At 44.4% G+C, this 23,155-nt stretch overlaps 2 protein-coding genes across 2 annotated transcripts; both read right to left on the reverse strand.

Annotated features, from left to right (window-relative positions):
• Positions 1–6,559: 6,559 nt before the first annotated feature.
• HEBP1 (heme binding protein 1) lies at positions 6,560–13,055 on the reverse strand. Its single transcript, XM_015859982.2, has 4 exons — positions 12,911–13,055; positions 12,184–12,322; positions 10,144–10,324; positions 6,560–8,871 (listed from the first exon to the last, which is right to left on the reverse strand). Exons 1-4 carry the CDS (start codon positions 12,986–12,988, stop codon positions 8,700–8,702), a joined length of 570 nt encoding a protein of 189 aa, XP_015715468.1. The 5' UTR covers positions 12,989–13,055; the 3' UTR covers positions 6,560–8,699.
• A 2,102-nt stretch (positions 13,056–15,157) lies between these two features.
• On the reverse strand, positions 15,158–22,831 carry LOC107312500. Its single transcript, XM_015859995.2, has 5 exons — positions 22,427–22,831; positions 20,002–20,168; positions 17,759–17,896; positions 17,111–17,240; positions 15,158–16,615 (listed from the first exon to the last, which is right to left on the reverse strand). The coding sequence occupies exons 3-5, from the start codon at positions 17,859–17,861 to the stop codon at positions 16,393–16,395; spliced, it is 456 nt and encodes a 151-aa protein (XP_015715481.1). The 5' UTR covers positions 17,862–17,896; positions 20,002–20,168; positions 22,427–22,831; the 3' UTR covers positions 15,158–16,392.
• Positions 22,832–23,155: the final 324 nt, after the last annotated feature.

Raw genomic sequence — 23,155 nt, forward strand, 5'->3', positions numbered from 1 at the left:
CTTTTAGCTGGCGACGGGCATCAAATGGTGTGAAAGAAACACGCTTCTCAGCTCCATCACTATCCAAGACCAAAATAACAGATAAAAGAAGAAAATCAGTGGGAGTCATCATTATATGGAGTTGCCATGGAAATAGCATGAGAGAACTTGGAGGAGAGCGAGCACACCGTGTCTCCAGGAGGGTATCAATCCCCTGCCAGCCTCACGCCTTTTTATCACATTAGCAGGCAGTATTTCTTGATTTAGCAAGAGGTGGGAAAACATCACAGCGCTGTTCTGACATTCGTGTCTAACTCATGGTTTCTATGACCAAGACCCTTTGTGACCCTTCCAGAAGCAGAAATACAAACTCTGGTGCTGTCAGAAAGTTGTCCTGGAAACCATTTGATCATTTCAGTAAGGCGGTGAGAGGGATGCCGTTTTGCCCAGAAAATATGTATTGGATTTTATGGACTCATGTGGGGGAAAAAAACAACAAAAAAAACCCCCAAACCCCACCCCCAAAAACCAATAATTTTTAATGTACCATTCTAAGATTTATTTTTCAAAGAAAAACATCCCATTTCATTAGAACTGCTTCTTAGTGCTGATTTTAAAGAAAAGCATTGATTGCAATTTAAATGATCTCCGAATTCACTAAAGCTGCTGCCTCGTGCTGTTGCGCCATTCTGGGAAACTCATTTAACTCTCTTCTCCATCACCAAATATTGCTGTTAAAATTCCCCCCATCAGCTCCCAGCACCTGCACCCCATTCCCCACCCCACTGTTACACAATGGGCTCTCCTCTGGAGGGCACATAGACAGAGAAGGGAGACCACGTGCATCGTGCAGATATGTGTCCCCAACTTCTTTCAGACTGGGAAAAGCTTTGCCTCCTCCCCAGCAAAGCTGAATCCACCCCCACGGCAGAGTTTCTCCCATTGGTGACAGCTGTGGCCATCTGGCCCATAATAATCTGCCATGTGGATACTGGCATCCTACTGCTTTTGCATGCAGATATGAGAGTGTGAATAAGTGAAGTCAGTTTTCAAATAAAACGATGGCTCTGTCCTATATGGTGTCGCATTGATATCTGCTGTACTATGGCCCCAGTGTTGCAATAGTTTTTTCGCAGAATGCCTCCTCCTCCACCTGCAACTCCTACCTTTCCCCTGCACTTTGTCTGCTATGTAATGTGACCAGGTACCTTTAGAGACAAAAAAGGATACTAGGGCAGCAGGAAACCCTTTCCATTTGTATCTTCTTCCTTTCAGCTAAGCCAGCATATGCAAGGGAAAGAAGAGATGCCCAGGAGCTTCCAAGCACACAGGCTTGCTCGTCTCCTCACCTTTTTACCCACTGGTACGGAGGCTTTGTCTCCACATCATTGCTACACGCATAAATGTGATGGATGACCGGGGTCAGAAAGCAGAGTCACAAGAGGGAAAGCCAAAGATCACCATCCCCACTTGCTCCAGTGAGCTCCAGTTCAAGTTTTGACCAACCACTGCCCCTAAGTCTGGCCCAGAACTACATTTCAGCCTCTAGATTTTCACCACATCCATGTCTCCACTTGCAAACTCTTTTCATTTTTCCCCTAAAGCCATCTTAACCAAAAGAAAGGAGGAACAGGGAGAAGAAATGTCTGCTCTGACATCTGCATTTCTCAGACAAAGGTGTTAATCTAAGTCATCTAAGTTGCGGTTATCTAAGTTGCTACAAGCAACCGAGATTTCTCCTTAGAACAAAACTTGTGGGCTAAGTTCTTGTTGATTGTTTTGTCTGTTTGCTCAGCACCAATTTAAGATAAAATTATGCATGTAATTTTATAAATGCTATTTATAAGACTGGATACATATTATGCATATTTTGTGACAAAATGGATCCATTTTTACTCTTATGAAATGACAACTCCCAAACACTGAATAATCCCAGATAGGCTATTTTTATGGCACTTGGTGTTACATTTGTTGCTGAGTAGCAGTTCTCTGTCTATAGCCATGGGAATAGACATCATTTTTAGCATGTCATAATTCTGTGGCTGGATTTGTTCCAGAAGAACTTGTCATAACAGCAGGCTGAGCAATGGCTATTTATGATAAATCAGCTTGTTGACTGTGGGATTTTGGAAAACAATTGTGTTTACCTCCGCATCAGAACTGTCTGTAGAGCTCCAGTCCCTCCCAATTGCTGCACCTCCCAAGTTGAGGGGTTGAGGCCCCAAGGAAACCCTCTGGTGGTAACACTTGGAGTGGGCATCTGAGAAGTCAGGGGAGGACAAGGCGCCTCTTACCCTGAAGGTGAGGCTTGAAGGTAGAGGAGCACACACCATCAGACCAACAAATGCATCTGAAAGGAACAAAACTGCCCCTGGGGCACTCCATGAGCCTGAAACCATAACTGCTTTTTCCAGTCTTATGGGCTCCAAGCCCTGTTTCCTCATTCATGTCAAACACTAAATCTGCAGGAAGGCCTTCATCATTTTGAAAGGAGATGTTCCCTATTGGAGGGTGTTTCAGGCAGGATTTCCAAGACACAGTATCTGATAAAACCAGATGTTTTCCCCTCCCCATAGCAAGGAGCAGTGCTTGGAGCAATCTTGGACCTCAGAATCAGCCCTCCTGGGAAGCAGCACTGAGGGTATCCTCAGAAGAAAAGCACTGCTCTCAACAAAGGTGTACACCAAAGTCTTGTGCAATGCAAATGTCAACACAGCAGAAGCAAGGCCATTCTGGTGTTGCCCCATGTAGCACCCCATTTCAGTAACTAGTCCCAGCTCCCATCCCCTCCTGAGCACCTGGCTAAATAATACTACAGTTCATAGGAGACATTTCAATGAAACAGCACATGATGATTTGGAAAGACATTCCCTTACAGAGTGACTCATAAATAACAGTGAGAAACTCAGTGATTAAACAGCTAGAAAGATCTTCCAGCAGAAAAAAAAGGTGTCCAAAATTGTCAAGCTGTACGTTGTTTTTTATTTCTGTACTTTGCTTTGGGTAAGAGCTGCATTTGTCTCATTTGTCTGAATATGATGCACGTCAGATTTCAAACCCTCTCCTCCCTCACTAGCAGCAATGTTTAATTCTGTTACACTTGTTCTTCATCAGCTGCGTGGGAAGATGGCTGAACTCTTTGTCTCACAGAAGAAGATGCTTCAATTGCATCTTCAAACTCCAGTTAGGAAAGACCTTAAATTAAACATTAGGAATACTGAAAAAATATAAAAGAAAGAAAAGCCTGGACTGGCTTGGAAAGCTCTGGAAAAAATACTCGAAGGAGAGCAGTTGCCATGGCAATGCTTGTCTGTTTTCCCTTGGGATGACAGAAATACATGTTGCAGGCAGCTCTCCACCCACCGTACACCTCTCACAGACCGCAGTGCTCAGGCACAGACCAGGTGCGAACCCACTGAGTTCCCAGGTCTAGGCACATGCAGGGTGGAACATCTGCCCACCAAGGGCATCTCCCTTGGTTCTTGGCCTGCAGAGCAACAGGGGGCTGGGGGGGGGCATACAGCCTGAGGTATCCAGCTGTACTGGCTCATAGGGTACTGGAGAGGTAGAATGGCCACAGCATGGAATATAAAACACTGACCTGAATCCCATGCTTAGTGCGTGGCTCCGAGTCAATCCATACACTGGAGGATCTAAGTGCTCAAAGATCCTGAAGCACCTAAATCCCAGCTGTGTCTTTTGTGATGTTTCGCTTCCATTTTTACCCTTCGCAGAATCACAAGGTTGGAAAGGACCTACAAGATAATGTCCAACCATCCTCCCATTATTGTACCTACAACAAGCACTAAACCAGATCTCACAGCTTCTCACCCAGACACCTCTTGAACAGGGACAGTTCTGTTCAAAGCTCTTTCTTACGTCTAGTCTAAACCTCTTCTGGTACAACTTGTAGCCATTTTCTCGGGTCCTGTTTGTTGCCTGGGAGAAGAGGCCAAACCCCTCCCTATCACAACGTCCCTTCAGGAATTTGTAGAGTGTAATGAGTTCTCCCCTGAGCCTCTTCTTCGTGAGGCTAATCTTTGAGAAATCTCCATCTAAAATTCAGGCTCTTGAACCCAATCTTCTTATGTGGATTGCATAGAAGATATGACTGAGGCTGCCCCAGGATCTAGAGCCACCAATCAGCCAGACCCAGAGCTGTATTCATAAAGAAGACTGCAGCTCCTTCCACCTCATCCACTCCTGTTTCTCCCCATGGAAACTGGGATGTGGGCAGGAACAAGTGCCAGGAGAGCTGCACGCACCCAACTCTCACCTGGGCATGGACTCAGGACGTAGAATTAGACAACATTTCAGAAACTAAGTGGCATTTGCACTGACCCATCTTCTGCAGCAGCTCCCATAGAAGACTAGGAAAAAGACAGCTGCCATGCTCAAAATCCGTCCTGTGCTACAGACTGAGCTGAGAGCAAAGCAGAAAGATTATGAATGAGATGACAAAACCAGCCTGCTGCTGGCATCAGCACTGAGCAGAGATGGAGCAGCTAGACTGGAAGTGTTTCATCCATTACTGTCAGAGAAGTCACTTTTGTCACTGATCCTGTTCCAATAAATCAAGTTGGCAAGCAGTTTTATGGAGGCGTTATACATCCAAAGCCACTTAAGGTTCCGTTAAAAGAGATGCATTTCTCTTTTAGCTGAAGTGCTGTCACAGAAGAGAGTCACTGTTCAGAGAGCTACTGTAAAAAAAGGTATCATTGTAATTACAGCAAAGAGGGACGATGCAAGCTAGGAGCCAGCCTTCCCCTTGTCCCATCGCCTTTGGGCAGCCTTGCAAAGCCGAAAACTTGCTACCAGAAGCACAATAGCTGCTCATGCACCATTTGCCACGGTGATTGATGAAAATGGTGAAATAATGATGTTACTTCTTCGTTCATCATAAATCAACCATCCCTTTGAAGTGACTAGAGCACTGTAAACCGGCCCAGATTTATAGGGACAAACTTAACCAATTAGCTCTTTTATCAGGGCTGTCATCTTCTTAATGCAGTGTCAGATATATCTAGGCATGTATCTGAAGAAGTATTTATTTCCAAAGCTAGCAAAGCTATGATTGTAGCAGACTTAAAATCTCTGTCTGCAAATGTTTGCCCTGTGGCTGCATTTATATTAACAGGTTCTTCTGTAATAGCAGAAGCTAATAGATCAAAGCATTGGGTCTAGATACATGATCTAGATACATAAACACACACATGTAAACACACATGCACATACATACATATGTATATATATGTGATTTGGAGGTTCAGGACAGATGGAGACTGCTCTGTCTTAGAGCTCTCCTGCCCCAAGTGCATGAAACTGATGCTTTAAAACTTGGTTCTGTTGAAACATGACTGTCCCCATGGCTGTCCCCACTGCTGTCACAGCACTGCTGCACAGTGCACAGGGCTCACCACATTGCTAGACCCCATTCATCACCATTTGAGAACAGGCACCAAATGAAGATGAAAACCATTGCAACTATCAGCTCATTAGCAGCACAGCCACTCCTTACCTGGCAGGCGGAGATAACCCCCAGTCTAACTTCAGCTGCCCAAGAGGCAGTGCCGGCTGCTGCAGAGAGCCAAGAGTTGCAAGAGAGGGGCACAGGCAGATGTATGACCCTCACAGTGCTCACCTCCTGCACTCAGATACCACCAGGCAGCTCCCCAAGGCACAGAAGCATCAGTGCTGCCTTTTAATTTCCCCCACTCTGCCTTTTTGCATCCCTGCTGGTCTTGGGTCAAAAATCCAGAGAGCACCTCTGACTTGGTTATGCTGCTGGCCCCAGCAAAATGAATTTATCAGGGTGTCTCTGATGGCAATACAGCATCTGGCTGTCCAAACAAACACTCACCCAGTGAGAGAGCCATATGCAAGAGCTGGTGACCCTGCTGCCCACCAAGCAGAGTGTCAGCCTGCTGGAAACCCTTGGCCAAAGAGCATTTCTACCCTTCCACACACAAGGAACTCTCTGCCAAAGGATGAAAGAATCCCATATATAGTAAGCTTACATAAAATCAAATGGACACATGCATGGAATAAAGTTTATCTAGGTCTAAAACACACAAAGTAACAAAAATCACTGAGCCACACTGTACTAGAGACTGAGGGAGTATTTAGAAGAGGCATCAGCATAGAGTTGCATTGATCCTGTATTCTGTCTCAGGTTTCCTCTACTGCCTGTCACTGGAAGATGCATGGACCTTCATATAACAGCACATGCAATGATTCTAAATGTGGCTGGATGTGGCTCTGGGCAGCCTGGTCTGGTGATTGGCAACCCTGTCCATGGCAGGGGGGTTGAAACTAGATGATCTTTGAGGCCCTTTTCAACCCAGGCCATTCTATGATTTTAAGATTCTGGACAGAAGGGCGCGTTGAAAATCATAGTTATGAATATCTGCGTGAATCGCAGCCCTGGGAACACATAAGTGAATGCAGAGCGTTCCTCACGTGAGCCCACCAGGTTTCCAAATTAGCATTAAAAAAATCAGTAAAAGTTTTCCAGTGTCTGAAAGCCACAAAAAATCAGCTCCCATCTCACACAGTCAGATAATGCAAAGCCACACCAGGATACCAAAAATAGCAATTTATTGGAGAAAGCATTATGACTTCTTATAGATGTGAGGTGATTAACACCCCAAACTGGCAATTTAAAGTCTCCCAAATCAACAGCTCCCACTAAGCTCACAAAGTCAACTATCAGCAAAAGCTGTAACTCACATTACTGTATTTCTTTCTTTAAAATTCTAGAGAATGCACATAGAACACAGGCATCTTAGCTTGTATAGAAAAGGCAGTTTAGTTTGCATAAGCTTTTGATACCAGTAAAACTGTTTATGAAACTTTACCCTGTATGCTCAATGCAAAAGGTCAGCAGCAGGGCTGCAGAGGCAGAGCTTCCAGAACTGGTTGCTATTGGGTCAGATGTCCTTGCTTTTTGCTCAGAAAGTGTTTGCATGTTATGAAAACTAAACAAAACCAAACAGCGTCCTCTGTACCACACTGATGAGATGTGCAGCTCTGCGCATATCAGGCTTATTACTGATCTTTCAAACATCTGAGACTTTTGTCTCACGAATTTTGAGGAATTTCAGGATTACGATCATTGCAATATATTGGTATTGTCAGTAGCCAGAAATGACTATATGCATAGATAGTCTATACGCGATTTCCAAAATCAATTCAGGAATGCATAAACAGGGCAGAACTGCATCCCGCCATTCCACACCCATGCAGATAAAAAAGAGTTTGTGGTAAGAACAAGTCCCTCTGGCTTTGGGGATGGCCTAAGAAACGCCTTTACTTCTTACAAAGTCCTTCACAGCCTACCATGCTTCCTGAACTCCATTTGTTTCCCTTGATTTCCTTTTGATTTCTTTTCCCCTGTGCTGTAATCATTAACCACAGCAAACAGCTTTTCCCTTGCTTTTATTTTTTGAAATCTAAGTACTCATCTACTTTTGCAAGTCTTGACCAGCTGCTGTTGCATACAGGGAACTGAAACTCTCTTGTGAGGTTCACACTGAAGTTCTTACATGGCTCAGCAATAGAGAAAAGAAAAAAAAATCAGGACTTCATGTTTTCTCCTATTACTGATTTGTTCTCAAAAAGGAGGCACAGGTCACACAGCTCAACTGGCCAGAACCCAGGTCACCATATGAATAATTTTGTTCAGCTCCAGCAGGAACGTCTCTTTTGGAGAGCACCTGAACCCTGAGGCATTTTAGCATCAGAGGGGTGTGTCAGACAGCTGCTCAGAGTAGCCCTTTTGAAAGTCACTTCATTTAAAAAGAGAGATCTGCACTTACAGACGTCCCACTAGATGCTCATCATTCATCAAATGCACCCTCAGATGACAAGTAACAGGTACCTGCTTTTTCACAGTCTATATTTTTCTAATTCAATCAGAATACCACATGCATTTCAACTTTAGTCCTCGTGTAGGCTAGTTTTAGAGCAGTATTACACACCAATAACAGGAAGGTGATGAAATGATCTTGGGGTCTTACTTGTCACACCTTTCAGCTGCTAGCTGAGATCAGAACACAATACAATCTACAATGTCCTACTTCAAACAGAAGGGACAGCGGCAAACAGAAATCTTCCTACAAATAACTTTTTCCAGTTAGATGACACAAATGTTGCTTTCCTGCACACTATAAGAAAATGTAAATGATGCTTATTCTCACTGCATTGTTTTTGGTAGCAATGTTCATGTCCCTCATGTCCCTTTACATTGCTTCTCCAATGGCACAGATGCTTGCAGCATCTTACTGCTGCAGCAAGCTCAAGATGATAAAAAAAAAAAAAAAACACCTGTATGCACTTTCATCATATTCCCCTGCCTCAGGCAAGACTAATAGCCTGCCAGCACTTGGACATGACTCCTGTCAGGAACCAGTCCTGGTAATTGATTACTTCAGCTGTCTCGGCACTGAACTTTGGGAGCATGAGGAAGATAAAAGCAAGCCACTGTGAGATCACGAGAGTCTGTGATTGAGAACTTGGTCTGCAATGAAGGAGGATCATCAGGAGAGTGTGCAGTGTTCTTTCTTCTAAAATGGTTAGTCCATAAAAGACCAAGGCATGGATGTGAAGGGAGAGGATAATGGCTTTCTGCCTCCGCCAAATTGTTAGTTTATTTTGAAGAGAATAGAGACAGAGTATGGGGAGACCGTCAGCATAATGCAGCATCACAGGGATCCAGATGCTCACTCTTTTACAAACCAGACCTCATTGCGTCTCCCAAAAGGCTTCATAGGGGGGTCATAACCATTGCAGAAGTAGAAATCCTTGCGGTATGCAGCTTCACTTCCCAGAGCAGTCTTCAGTTTGGCAGCATAGTTCACATAGTCCATCTCTTTGGCATAGCCACCAAACTGCCTGCAAATAAAACAAAGGTGGAGAAGTGCTGGAAGAGCATAGGAAGGAAGAGAATAATGTACAGATACAATGTATTTAGGAACTCATTTTGATCCAGCTCCTGCCAAGATGCACTGATGCAGGCACAGATCTTTGAGAACCAGCACACTTGGTCTGCCATAGATCAATAGCCTCAAAGGTTACATAGCCAGGGTAGAAGATGACAGATCCAAAACAGACCCATGTGTATCAGCCACTAGAACTGGTGTGCCCTTTGAATGAGTGCCATATCAGAGGAACCGTTTCTTAGAGCACAAAGTTATCTCCAAGTCTGCTCAGTGCATGATCTTTCACCAGTGCTGTCAACAACCACATTCATTGGGGTGTGAATAAACCCTCTGGAAGCAAGACTGAGAAGGGAAGCCAAACTGTAGTTAGATGAAGGAAAAAGGGAGGCAGGGCACAGAGATATTAGCATGTTATTTAAAAGGGATGGACTGGAACCCAACTGTTTTACGCTTATCTCCCACCAACAGAAACTCCTTCCACACCAGTCTACACCTCATGGCCCTGCCTTAGGGCCAAGGTTTGAGACAAAATAGCCTGTTACTGCAGTAGCAGCTCACACCTGTAGCAAAGGCCAGCTGCAGTCACAAGCATGGGAGAAGCCAGCAGTCTGGGACAGTTCAGTCAGCCAAAATAGTTGAAGAAAAGAGTCAGGGATACATCCCATTGTAAAGAGCTTCTTGCTACTGTGATGCTAACTCAAGTTCAGCTTAAGCTGGCCAACAGCCAAAGACATTCTAAAGTGATCTAAAGCAATGCAATGGCTGCTTGTACCCATGATGGACTCTGGCATTTAGGTCTCAGCTGACTTCTGCAATCTGATGGGAATCACACTAAGGGACATACTTGATGACTAAGAATCATTGTGATCCCAGAAAACGGGGAAAACAATGGTTTTCAGAGATTATAAATGACTCAGTCCCTTCATACTCACCCTCCCCAGCTTTTGACCTCCTGTACTGAAACAAAAAAGCCTTTCAGGACCAACTCCTGCACTCGTTTTCTCAATGATAAAAAAATAAATAAATTCATATTCCAAATCTGTACTGTATTAATGATGACAAGTAATGACATAAACCGTGTGCCTTCACAGTCTACAATGATCCCTCTACCTCCTACCACATGCACCCCTTATCCAGAAAGTCACCAGTAAAATCCACACTGCTTCTCACAGCACCCTAAAGACCTCAGCACTTCAGACTGGAAATCTCATGATGCGTTCCTTACGTGGAATAAATGGTCATCCCTTGTCTCTCTTCAATCTTAATGCTTTCATCGCTAGGATGGGGAGGAGTGGCTTGAAACTGGTTTGGGATTCGCAGATAGACCTTCACTTTCTGCTGTAAGGAGCCATCTTCAGCAGGAAAAGCAGTGATGGAGACAGGAGCAGTCATGCCCATTGCAGCGCCTGAAAGAGAGGCAGAGAAATTACTCCAGAAGCCTGGGTTCTTGGGAACTCAAAGCATTAACAGGGCTCAGAAAAGCTAATTTTGGTTTAGAAGGCTCCTCATCATGATTGCTTTGCACAATCTAGCCAAGAGCGGGGTCTGTTGAGGCAGGCAGAAGAGCTTTTAGGCTTTTCCTTGCACCAAATCTCTCTCTCTCTTTGCTTTCTGTACAGAGATCCTGGATGCTAAGAGTCCCCAGTGACCTCTGGATGGCTCTTTATTAATGGTCCTGGTTTTGTGGCTGTCACTATATAGCTCATGTTACCAAGATGCTCTTTTCTGACAAATCACCTCTAACACAACAAGGCCTACAGTTCTGGTGCAGTGGCATATTTGTAACTGAAGTATTTAAATATATGAGTATTTCCAACATTATCATCTGTACTTAGTGATTAGGCTACAGTCAATACTGGGCGACAGAAACTTTCTCCTAAACCCTTCCAAATGCTTCCAGAGATCCAGCAAATTCCAGTGCCCCACAACTCAGAGCCAGTCTGGCTTTCAGGAACTCTGCCCATGCTCTCCTCTAGTCTGTACTGTAGCAACAGCACACCTCTTGTCTGCTTATTACTTCTAAGATGTACATGACACTCAAGAATGTTTTTCTTCTCTCTTTTTCTTTCAGCAGTAGTGAACTTAAAACGTTCAGGATCAGGCACTGAAATGTCAAGGTCAAGACATCCTCCTCATTTATTTGTACACTCTGATAACAGACTGTTCCCCAGACCATATAATGGAAGGTACCTTTTCCTATACTGCACCAGTGATCATCACCTTTCTGAAGCTGTAAAGCTGTAAACGCTCGTTTCTTTTCCATTCAGCTCCTGTTCCCATGCAGACTATGTAACTCCTTCTATCACGTGCTTGAGAAAGGTATGAAAGTCAGTGTGTATGCTTCAGATCATCTCTGTGGTCTTAACATCCTGTTACGGATGATTACCAATGTACATACTTTAGTAAGCTGAGAATTAGAGGCAATCACCTGGAAGTGCCATTATAAAACACTGTAAAGCACTATTAAAAAGCAAGCTCACTGTTCATTACCCTTCCATGAATAAAAATCATCAGAGTATACAATAAAAACTCAAGGTCATAAAAGTTATCTAGTTTCCTACAAGGGCAGGCTTTCTAGGTGTGATCACAGAACCAAAGTGCTCCAGCTACCCTGGATTTCATTAGCTGCCATACAGCCAGCAGGCTGTGACAAGCACAGGAGTGACTGTCCTTGCAGACCTCACTGCACTCCACAACTTCTTGAAGGGAGGCTGTGATGAGGTGGGTTTGGTCTCTTCTTCCAGGCAACAAACAGGACCTGAGGAAATGGTTGCAAGTTGTACCAGAGGAGGCTTAGATTAGACATAAGAAGGAACTTTTTCTCTCAGAGAGCGGTCAGGCACTGGAATGGTTGCCCAGGGAGGTGGTGGAGTTGCCATCCCTGGCAGAGTTCAAGAGGTGTCTGGATGAGGGGCTACGAGATATGGTTTAGTGCTTGTGGTAGCAATGTTAATGGGAGGACAGTTGGGACTAGATGAACTTTCCAACCGTGTGATTCTATGATTTTTTTATTAACCCAGTGGCAAAGTAATGCAGACCTACTTAAAAAAGCAATCTTTGTGATGTTATCCTAAGAGACGAAAGATAGAGGAGTGGACTCACAGCATGACCTGGCTAGGCAACTTAGCCTGTAGCTGACTGCTCTCAAGGGCTGACCGTGCTCACCCCAGACCTCTAGTGATGGAGCCATGGGCTGCAGTGACACCTGCTCTATCAATGGAGCTCCCATTGAGCAGCCACCACAGCTGCCCAGACAGCATCTCACCTTTGTCATTGCTTCCTCCAACATACTTCAGAAGCTTCAGCGCTGCTTCCTTCGAGGCTTCATCAAAGGGCTTCCCCGTCACCTCCACCACAGCAAACTGCCCGCCTTCACACTCCCTCTCCTCGTAGCTGAGCTGCTCCTGAGGGAATTGGGATTGTTTAGTCTGGAGGAGGTGCACGGGAGACCTTATAGCTCTCTACAACGATCTGGAAGGAAGATGTGGTGAGATGGGGGTCAGCCTCTTCTCCCAGGCAACAGTGACAGGATGAGAGGTGATGGCCTCAGGTTGGGCCAGGTGAGGTTCAGGTATTATTAGGAAAAAGTTTATATATTAGGAAAAAGTTTGGAAAGAGCGGTGCTGTGGTGGCACAGGCTGCCCATGGAGGTGGTGCAGTCACCGTCCCTGGAAGTGCTCCAGAACCGCGTGGATGTGGCACTGAGGACATGGTTAGTGGGCATGGTGGGGGTGGGCTGATGGTTGGACTCAGTGATCCTAGCGGTCTTTTCCAACCTTAATGATTCTGTGATTCAGTGACGGCGAAGGACGAGAAGGGGAAAAAGAAGAAGCTGTTCCCACCCTTCCGAGCCCGCAAGCCGGGCACTGCCCCACACCCCGTCCCGGGCCGCTCAGCCTCCACCGAATACCACCCAGCTGTACAACGGGCGGCCCCGGCAAGACCCAGCAGCCCCGAGATGGGCCCCAGCGCCTGCCCTACCCGCCGCCTACCTTCTCCCCCTTGCTCAGCACCCGGTAGGGCCATGTCTCCACCGTGCTCAGCAGGGAGTTCTTAATCATGCCCAGCATGTTGCCGTCTCGTCTGTCCCGGCCCGGCCCGGCCCGTCACACCCCGGGCGAAGTGGGAGGGCCCGCGGGCGTTCCGCCGCCCGCATCGCGCAGCACGACCGCCAGGGCGCGCCCGCGGGCCACGGCGGCGGCCCCGAGGGTGGGGAGGTGGGGGTGGCTGGACGGAGCTTATCGCCGTGAGAGCACCGATGTTCGTCTCGGGGACGGGAGGAAGCTGAGGAGAGGAAGTGTGATGGAAGGGACGCACTGACAGAAGTGTGTAATGCTGAGCGTGTATCCTTAAAGAGCGGAAAATAAGACAGTAATGTGACAGTAAGGCATTTCCCTCTAGAGAGAGACTTGTGAGCAGACAAAGCATTTAGAGGCAGCTGGACGTGACCATCTGATCCAGCCTGACGTGGTCTGTCACACACTGAGTGACAGGAGCTGCTATCCGTGGCGACAAGGCCACAGATCTGGTCATTTATGTACCATTTGTATAATTTGGTTCATTCACCGTTATGCAATCTATGCAATCTACAGGTGGACATCTAGGTAGAAAGTAAAAGCAAGCAGTGATCAGGTTTGGCCTCCCAGCTCCTGCCATCCATGACTGAGACTTCCCTGGGCCAGAAATCCTGGCTCGCTGTTTCATGTAGTCCTGGATGAGTTTTATATAACCTCACACAACTTCTGATTGCCTGGTGAGATGCTCATGTCTGAAATACAAAAAGGTAATGAAAGCTGACGTTTATGTTGTGTTCTTCCTCCACATAGGCCAAGGTGGGTAGTAGTCCCTACAGTCCTGAGCAAAGTGCTTCCCTGGAGGGAAGAGCACTCTGTGTAAGTGTACAGCTGATGCTGTAGCATTGCCTTGTAGCTCCGAATGCAGAACAATAAGGAAGGGGTTGATGGGGACTTTCTCTCCTCTTATTCCCTGTTATTTGGGTAAATATATTCTGAAATCAACGTAGTCTGCATTTCCTTAGAAATTAACATGAAAGCTTTGCCTGCAGAAATTATGATGAAAGCTTTGACAGCAGTCGTCATGAAATGGCCAAGTTCAGGATCGATAGGAGGATCCTTGCTAGGGTGATGTATAGCAAGCTTGGTGCACTGGGCTTTAGGAGAACAGACTTTGGCCTCTTCGGGGATCTATCTACTTGGTAGAGGACTGTGGGATAAAGCCCTGAAGAGAAAAGGGGACCAAGGAAACTGGTTGGTGTTCAAGAAGATATCCAAGCTGAGAAGCAATGCACACTAACCAAGATGTCAGGCAAAAACACCAGTAGGCCTACATAGATAAACAGAATGCTCACAGCCAAATACAAAAAGGAGACCTACAGGGAGTGGAAGCAGCAACAGAGAACCTGGGATGAATACAGAGAAATTATCCAAGCAACAAGGGATCAGATCAGGAAAGCTAAAACCCCCATAGAATTGTATCTGGGCAGGGACACCTAAGACCAAAAGAAAAGCCTCTGCAGGTATGTGTGTGACAATAGGAAGATTAGGGAAAATGTGTTACCTTTCTGGAATGAAAAGGGAGACCTTGTTACCTTGGACATGAAAGAGGCTGAGTTACTCAGTAACTTTCTTTCCTTAGCCTTCACCAACAAGTGCTCTAGCCATACTGCCCAAGTCACAGAAGGCAAAGGCAGGGACTGGGAGAATGAAGAACCACCACTATAGGAGAAGATCAGGTTCAAGATCCTTATGGACGCTGCAGTTGATCAAGTCCATAAGTCCTGATGAGATACATCCATGAATCCTGAGGGAACTGGCAGATGAAGTTGCTAAGCCACTATCCATCATATTTGAGAAGCTGTGGCAGTCCAATGAAGTTTACAGTAACTGGAAAGCTTATTCATGGGAAATATTTACCACTGTTTCATGCATCTCATACGTCTCCCCAACTCTCTACTCAACTCCTAGAACTCAGCCACAATCTTCCTGTATTACTTCTAGTCCATCTTGAAGGATGTCATATAAAACTAGACACTCCTCTTACCCTCTTGAAGGCATTGTAGTATCACTGAACTACTTTCCATGTACTCAGGCATTGGGAAAGCTTGAAAACCTAGTCTGCTTTCTAACTGTTTATAATTAGAATGTGTCTGTAAAACAGGCACGGAATGTGTCATACCCCACAACCATTTAGACATAATCCATTCCTTATTTTTGATTTCATAAAGTGCTTAAAAATAGTTTATTTTTCTTTCTGGCCTCCATAACTATGTTTTAACAGATTTCAGGCATGTCATTAGCTACAGTGCTGGATGGAAATCTCTGTATTAATTTTACCTTTAGAGATCTAAAGAGTAAGCCCACTCTTTCCTCTGTTCAGTGCATAACTCAATTTCTGCATCATTTTTTGTTACCAGCTTTATTACCCGGAAAGCAAAGACAAGCTGAAGGCAAAGTAAACTACGTACGCCTGAGCTTTGGGAGTACATAGTTTGTTTTATACAGATCTTAACTGTGCTGAAGGATATGGAGGTTGATGTTTGCATGTGGAGAAGATATTCTGTGTATAAGACATCATCTGAATTACCAGCCAGATGCCAAGTGAATTACCAGTGATTTTTGGGACTCAGCTGTTTCCTAAGCTATTTTGGAAAATCTTTGTCGGCATCTACTTATACCATTAGGTACCTAAATTGTTTTGGAGAAACATCACCTGTTTTCAAAGGGTCTTGGCAGAAGTCATTGTGATATCATTCACAGCATTGGAAGTTACAGGCATATCTATTGCACAGTGTTTTCAGTGCCCACCTGCAGGTAGCTAAAAGAAAGCTCACTAAAGAAGATGGGTGCTCAGCTTTGGTCCCAAGAATCTGGCATATCATTACTCTTGAAACAATATGCATAGTCCAAGATTATCGAACTCTACCCACTCTCTGAACAAGCGAATGGGGCATTCTTTGCATTGGTGAAGAATAGGTTATGGCTATATTTTAAAGCATAGCTTTTTCTCCCCCTTCTTACCCAGCTGGAAGTGCAAAACCCTAATCTATCTTCCTGCATTCATCCAGCATTCAGCACTTTTGAAGATTGAATTCCCCAGCTGTTTCTGACAGAGTGCTGTGAAAATAGGACAGAAAAATTCAGCTGAACTTTTTAAAAAAGATCTTACCCTGGTAAGCAGAAAGAATGACAGCACAACCTAAAGGTATTCACACTCAAGCAGACCGAGTTTCTCAACTTATTTTGCATAGGACACAAAACAACCATCATCGAAGACCAGGGTCAGATTTGATCTACAGACCTGGGCTTGAAATAAAGAAACAACATGCAGAAGTTCTAGTCTCATCAGTAAAGTCATCTTGCATGTGCTTTGGTTTATTCTGTCTAGCATTGTCCCATTGAGAAAGGCTTAAGCAGGTGCAAAAAACCAAAGGTTTTCCTTTTTTTTTCTGGTAGAGTTAATTCCTCTGAAGTCTCCTGCGTGCGGGCAACCTTCTCCTATGCACTGGGATTCTCCGCAGCTGAGTATTTGCACGCCTCTGGCTCTGCAGAACGTTGATTCGGATGGGAAGAACAGCTTTGTTGATGACATTGAGCCTTTCATTCAGTTCTTCTAACCTTTTCCGTATTGCCTGGACCTCCCTCACAAGATTCTCCACAGCTGCAGAAACAGGGCGGAGACTGCAGGGAAAGTAATACAGAAGAGTAAATCTGAGGACTAATCTTGAATGTGCAAAATAAATTAGCAGGCCTTGTGTTTCTTGAAGAAGGGAAGGCCCTTCATGCTAAAAGAGCTGCAAGCAATTAGTTAAAAGACGCTTCCAAAACTTCAGCACTTCCAAAACCATAGCGTTGGTCCATTAATAGACCAGCTTCTTCTCCCTGCACAATGGCCAATTCCATTAGTAGATTTGTAGCACAATTCATTTTCCCAACCTGTTCTCACAGGATTGAGCTGCTGAGGAAAGAGTAAATTTCATTCAGAGTAATTTCCCAATAAAGAGTGAGCAGGTTAGTCAGTTTACTAGGGGGCTCAGAGATGCCAGCATAACAGATACCAACAGTGGGATTCATCTCCCCACACTTCAACAGCTTGAAAGTTAAGGCAGATTAAACCTGGCTGAGGCAGGACAGCCAGAGGAAGTCTAAATCTTGTCTCCAGATGAAGGGAATTACCTGGAGATCTCCGGCAGTAAAGACTCTGGGTTGTTCAGCAGGATGTGTTTCATTTGCCAGAAGATGCTGTTTCCCCATTTCTCAAGTGTTTGAGTAATGCTGTTAATGCCTCCTATGTTGACTTTGTCAGCTAGGTTAGCGGCATGGCCATGAAAGGGAGGAAAATAAGTTTGTCAGAACAAGAAAACATGAGCCAGTAATCTAAGTTTAATTCCCCTCCCTTCACATCAACTGTGAGTTGCAGTGAAATGCCAAATATTAAACATATGGAGCATCTAAATTAAAAAGCAGATAACTCTCCCTCACCACATATTTCTCTGCCTTCTGTTGCCAGAGTTTTCTGCTGTCACTGGATGCCCCAGCTATTTCTAAAATCATTTTTCTCCAAAAAATCTCTGCAGCTACCCAGGAATCAAGGAGCACTCATGAATGATCAGTATGCCTCCCACTCCAAGGACACTATAGGTAAATCTTTAGCCCTGAGTTAGCAAATACCTCCCATGTCGTGGTGCTCAGGGATATGATTTAGCAGAGGGTTGTTAGAGTTAGGGTACTATGGTTAGGCTGTGGTTCGACTTGATGATCTTCAAGGTCTTTTCCAACCTGGGTAATTCTATGATTCTATGTTGACCCACAACCACCTCTTACCGCCTTCTCTGTAGTCCCATTTCAGATTGTGGTCCAGAAAGTCCTCCTGGGATTTACTGCAGGGCAAGAGGATGAAGAAGAGGAAGAGAGGAAGAGTCACCATGATGGTGGTTCGTATCACCTTGACTTTCCCCTGCTCTGTGGAGACAGAAAATCTTGCTAGCTGCTTTAATTCTCTTTCCTCTCTGTCTCTGTCTCCCATCTGTGACCTGAGCACCAAATTTCTCTCTGGTAATGTATTTCTTTGAAATATTTTTCAAGCTGCTCAGCATGGCTTCTATGGAAGCAGAGGGACTTTTTTTTTTATGGGCACAAAGCACCTTACTTTTTTTTCAAGCTATAGATTGGTATGGAGATGCTTCCCCCATGGGCAGCAGCTGGGAAAGTAGCTTCACTTCATCTGTAGCCATGCTAGAATAGCACCTAGCACTTACTAGCTATAAATGTTATGTGAATGTTAAGGGGAGGCACTAAGAGGCACAGAAATAGTTATACCCCTGCTTTACAGTTAGAGAAATCAAGGCAGAAACTAGCAAAGCAATTCATCAAGGATTTAACAGGGGCAAGAATAGGAAATTATTCTCTATGACCTTATCCATGACCCAGTGGCATAACTGAGATGTTGCCTTGTGATGGGATGTCAGAGCCAAAATAGGAGCAAACACCTAAAAAACAAAAGCCACTTGCTGTCTCTACTTTGCCTTGGTACCTGGGTGGTCTGTTCCTTACCTTTCAAGTTCATCATCATTTCAAAGCACATGAAAGTCAACCCTTGCCTATAGGCCCTCCTGGACATGTACCATTTCTGAATGCAAGGGAATAGGTTAGACTTTCTGCAGCTTATTGTCATGCTAATTTGTTATCCTGACTTAGTATATAGGCCTTCAGTGTTGAATTCACTATCTTTTTATTTTTAAGTCACAGACAGCTGTTCTGATAGAAACTGGCTGGAAATATCAATTATGCACATATTGCACACAGCAACTAGAAAATATGCAGAGCCAAATTCATGAGTTTTAGTGATGATTTCAGTCATCTGTAGTCACAGTGATGGAGAAGCTTGTGAGAGAAGCAGGCATATTCAGAAAACTCAAATTATTCCCGTGTTTGTATACATGCATCAAAAGTCTGAGACCTTGCTGCAAAATATGAGGACATCAAATTGCTTTTTTACTATCATATAACCCTCATCTTCTAACCATCTGGGAAGAATTCTGCTACCTCAAAACCTACTGGGAGCTGTACCAAATGAAGCAGAACATAAATAAATCCTTTTACTTTGTGCTGTTCTTACATTTAATCGCTTGTGTATTTTAATTGAAATTGCATTTATTTTTCCATATATTCAAATACGGTAGTATGAATATAGCCGTACTGATGGAAAATGTCTTGCTATTCTAAAAATATTACTTTCCACCTGTCAGGATGTGTTTTGCACTCAGTATTCTTCCTCTAATTGCAGTTTTCATTTAAAGGAAAAAAAAATAAATTGCCTTCTTCCTATCTCACACATACACACACCTCTTCTTCCTCCCCCAGCTCACCCAGAGCGAGCTGCCAGAATGCAGATCTCTAAGCAAGTTTGATGATGTCTCTGAGGCGCATAAAGAAACAGTCTCTGCAGACATTCTTGAGACTATTTGCATTGACACCTCAACTCCTCTGCCTCTCCAGTCTTCCAGATAAATACTCAAGCCTTTGGATTTTTTCTTTTTCTTCTTTTTCTACTTCTTTTTCCTCTTCTTTTTCTTCTTCACTTGATGACAATGCGCTGCACATTCCTTTTTAATCTTCCTTGATGGGAAAGGACTTACTAGACACCGATGTCTCTAATCACAAATCATTGTCAATTGCTGCCAACAACAAGGAGACAGCGTGGCCTTCCAGCTCATTTTAAGACATCCTGAAGACATTGGCCATTCCTTACCCTTTCCACATACCACCTGTTTCAATACCCTAGGGCTGCGATACTTTGATCTTTCTGTATTTAATAAAAGCAGGCTTGTGATGATTTCCACCTGCATCTGGTACTAAAAGTCCAGCTGACTTGACCTCGAACTTTTCAAAGCATCAAGCATCCAAATGGATCACAAGACCCACACGCTCTGTTTGCACAGTCCCTCATGGACCAGCTTCTTTGCAGCTTTGTTAATACATTTCTGAGTGCCTGCTGTAATTTGATATCAGGGTAAACATCAGGTTGTAATCATTTTGAAACAGATTCCCATATCTCAAATACTTACATGGAAATCAAGCTGCCTTCTCTCTCTTAGGTGGAACTGTAGAAGGCAATTGGATATTTGCTGGGAAGGTTTCTAGCAGAAAAAGTCTGCAGGGTCATCTGTAATAAGAACCAGATGCCAAGCCCAAGTATGTCTCCGAAACTGTCACAGCGTTGCACTGGAAAATACTGTCAGGGTAGAAAACAGATTCACAAACACTCGCACATTTTTGATGAAAGCTCTTTTCTAAGTATAGAGAATAACAATGAGGTAGTAACCTTGTTACTGCTACTACTAATTACAATAATATGGCATGTTCTCTGACAGAAAATTACATCATGTTCTGTCCTTGGAGCAGGGTAAGTGCAGTGATTCACTGCCTTCATGTGAAAGCAATGAGGACAGACACATTCATCTCATTATCACGCAGTATTTTTTTCTTCCTTTCATCTCTCAGTTCCTCACTCCAACATGATAGAAAAACTCCACAAGCCGAATACCCTGAGCACAGCACAGCCAGGATAGCTGTTGTGCTATCCAAGACTGAATCCCTGCCCCAAAGCAAAGGAGCACTGCCAGAATCTGAGCACCCATCCCTGTGCCCCTCTGGCATTCACCCCTTCTGTTTCTGTCTGCTATACTCTGTTTTCAGTATGCACACAGCAGGGAACAACGACAGAGCACTGAGATTTCATTGGTAGCCCCCCCCCCCCCCCCCCCCCCCCAACTCAGTTTCCTTTAGAAGTACATGCTATCGTGCTATCTCTGCCTCAGACATGTGAGATGTTGCAGAGTGATTCAGAGCTTGCCTGCTCTTGTGCAATAAGGAGGCTTGAAATCTTTTCCTGCACCCTCTAGATGCTCTGAACATTCGCTCTCCTGATGCCATATGTGAGCATCTACTGTGTTAGATAAGTACATGCTTGCTTTGAGGTGAGGGCTTTGTTGGTTAGAACTAGCAGTCACTGTGGTGATGCCTAAAATGAAGGATTTTTTGCTGCAATACTTTGCTGACAGTGAATTAGCTTTGTGGTTTGCATTTGAGACCTGTTCTACTCTCATAATGTTCCCAAGTTCCTTTCAAGCTGCTTTCAAACTAAAGCTGAAGAGTGATACTGGGTTTGGGAGTATTTGCAGAGGAACAAAATATACTTGTAAATGAATCAGGGATTTTGTTTCAGGTAAGTCATAAATGCATAAAATATAACTTCTACTCCAAAGGTAATGGACATTTAAACAACAAAGCAAGTGTAAGACTCTCAATTTTGTAAAGGATCTCAAGATATAATAAGGATGTTTTGGAGGTTACTGGAATTTTTCTGTCTCTATTTCCATATAAAATACTTCAAGGATATTTTAAGGTTATGTTACTTACACACACAGCACTGAAATTTTCTGTTTTATGTATAAAATCAAGGAAGTTTTAGGTGCTATAAATGAAACAGTTACACATAAAACAACATTTAGTAGCTGCATGCAGTCTCTCAGTTAATGCCAGTTCTGCTAGAGCTCCCAAGCTAGGATTCTGAAAAGACTTTGAGCTTCGTAAAGGAGAGAGCTGCCAAGTCTGTGAGCTCAGAACAAAGAAGGCGCAAGCCCTCCCTATGAAGCGGATGGCATTTGTTAGCTCTCCAAGCGAAAGGACGGGGTAATATCAACATTAGCATATGGCTGTGGTATTATGTAATGGTGGAAAGATCAAGAAAAATGCCAAAAGTAATTTAAAAATTGGAGCCAGCAATGTTAACACAGCTGCTATGCTACATCTGGAATATCACCTGTTACAAAAGCCCTTATGAAGAATCCCTCAGTTTAGATGCACGTGAGTTAAATGCTGTATGTTGGTACACAGCCTCTTTGGGTTACACAGCCATAACAATACCTTTATGTTTTCAAGCTTGACAACAAATCTGACTTAACACCAAAGTAACAGTAGTGCTTTTGCATATAATTAAGAGTTACACTGTTCATCTTCTATCTGAATGTTCCATGAGATCAGAGCACCCAAATCCAGGTGCAGAACACAAATCCACTGTAAATCATGACATCAGTCAAGTACATTTTGGGGAGATAATATACATTTTCTGCCTCTTCTCCAAGTGTACCTGCCTTTTCAGGATGTGTCTCATCTCCATCTTCCACTTAGAGTTTGGTGCTCTCTCCTAAGAAATCTCGTCTCTCTCTGGATAGGCAAACACAGTTCTGGCACTCTCCATGTCTGTCTTTCTCAAAGGATCTGCTCACTCTTCCTCTCACCTCTGTCCTCTGGAAATGTAGGTAGCAATCCTCCAGCCTCCAAGCCTACATCACTCTGTACACATTCCCTCCTCTCCAGGAGTCCCTCAACCCAACAAGCTCTTCCCTAAGGCGCATGGAGTCGTCTCCTCCTCAGGAAGAAAGCAAGCACTCCTGGAAAAGAAGTCAGAGAAGGGCATACAGGCATTACCTGCACTCTTGAGGACAGTCCTTCTGGGATGAGACTTCCAAATCTCTGCCTGCCTGCTCCTCTTCTCCTTACCACCCCCTCTGCATTTCAGCTTGCACGGAGTGACGTGTCCCTCGTCATTTCCCTGATCTTTGCATTCCCACAGCCTTTTTGTGGAGCCTGCTCCAGCTGCACCTCTCCTGCCCCTCCCTCCCACTCCTGCAGGCTGGCCGTCCCCCCCACACATGGCAGCCTGGTGGGAAGGGAAGGAGCATGCAACCCCTTTGAAAGCAGCCCTGCCCGTGAGGATACCCCTATATCTCTTTGCTGCTGGTTCTCATAGGCAGTGCTCGGCACAGCTATCCACCTTCTCCTAGTCACACTTTCCACTATGCACTGCTCCTCTCTGGCTGCTTGAACCCTCCAGCCATCCAGCCACGAATTAGTTCACCATGTTGTTCCTGCCTCTTAGCAAGCATGCCAATTAATTCCCTGCTGATTAGTTCACTCCCAATGTGCTCTGCCAAATCTATTTCTGGTGGAATAAACAAGGAGGGATGAATCGACGGCAGGGTTATTATTTTTTTTCCCTGCTCCTCCTCCTCCAGGTCTATGCCTGCCAAGGCAAACAGGCTTAGGTCTGATCAACACTAGACAAAATGATTCCCAAATAAATGCAAGGTGTTAATGGGATGATTTTCATGAAGAAGGAGGTGAGGTCTCAGATCTGGCCTCGGATCTGGCCTCATC

The sequence above is a fragment of the Coturnix japonica genome, chromosome 1 (genome assembly GCF_001577835.2).
Source record: "Coturnix japonica isolate 7356 chromosome 1, Coturnix japonica 2.1, whole genome shotgun sequence".
Classification (NCBI taxonomy): Eukaryota; Metazoa; Chordata; class Aves; order Galliformes; family Phasianidae; genus Coturnix; species Coturnix japonica.

Coding starts and splice junctions, on each gene's coding strand:
- HEBP1 (XM_015859982.2), bottom strand. CDS start 12,988: ATGCTGGGCATGATTAAGAACTCCCTGCTGAGCACGGTGGAGACATGG. Junction 10,325..12,183: donor TGGAGGAAGCAATGACAAAG/GTGAGATGCTGT, acceptor CCTCTCTTTCAG/GCGCTGCAATGGGCATGACT. Junction 8,872..10,143: donor GGGATGACCATTTATTCCAC/GTAAGGAACGCA, acceptor TTTTATTTGCAG/GCAGTTTGGTGGCTATGCCA.
- LOC107312500 (XM_015859995.2), bottom strand. CDS start 17,861: ATGGTGACTCTTCCTCTCTTCCTCTTCTTCATCCTCTTGCCCTGCAGT. Junction 17,241..17,758: donor ATGGGACTACAGAGAAGGCG/GTAAGAGGTGGT, acceptor CCGCTAACCTAG/CTGACAAAGTCAACATAGGA. Junction 16,616..17,110: donor TTACTGCCGGAGATCTCCAG/GTAATTCCCTTC, acceptor CTTTCCCTGCAG/TCTCCGCCCTGTTTCTGCAG.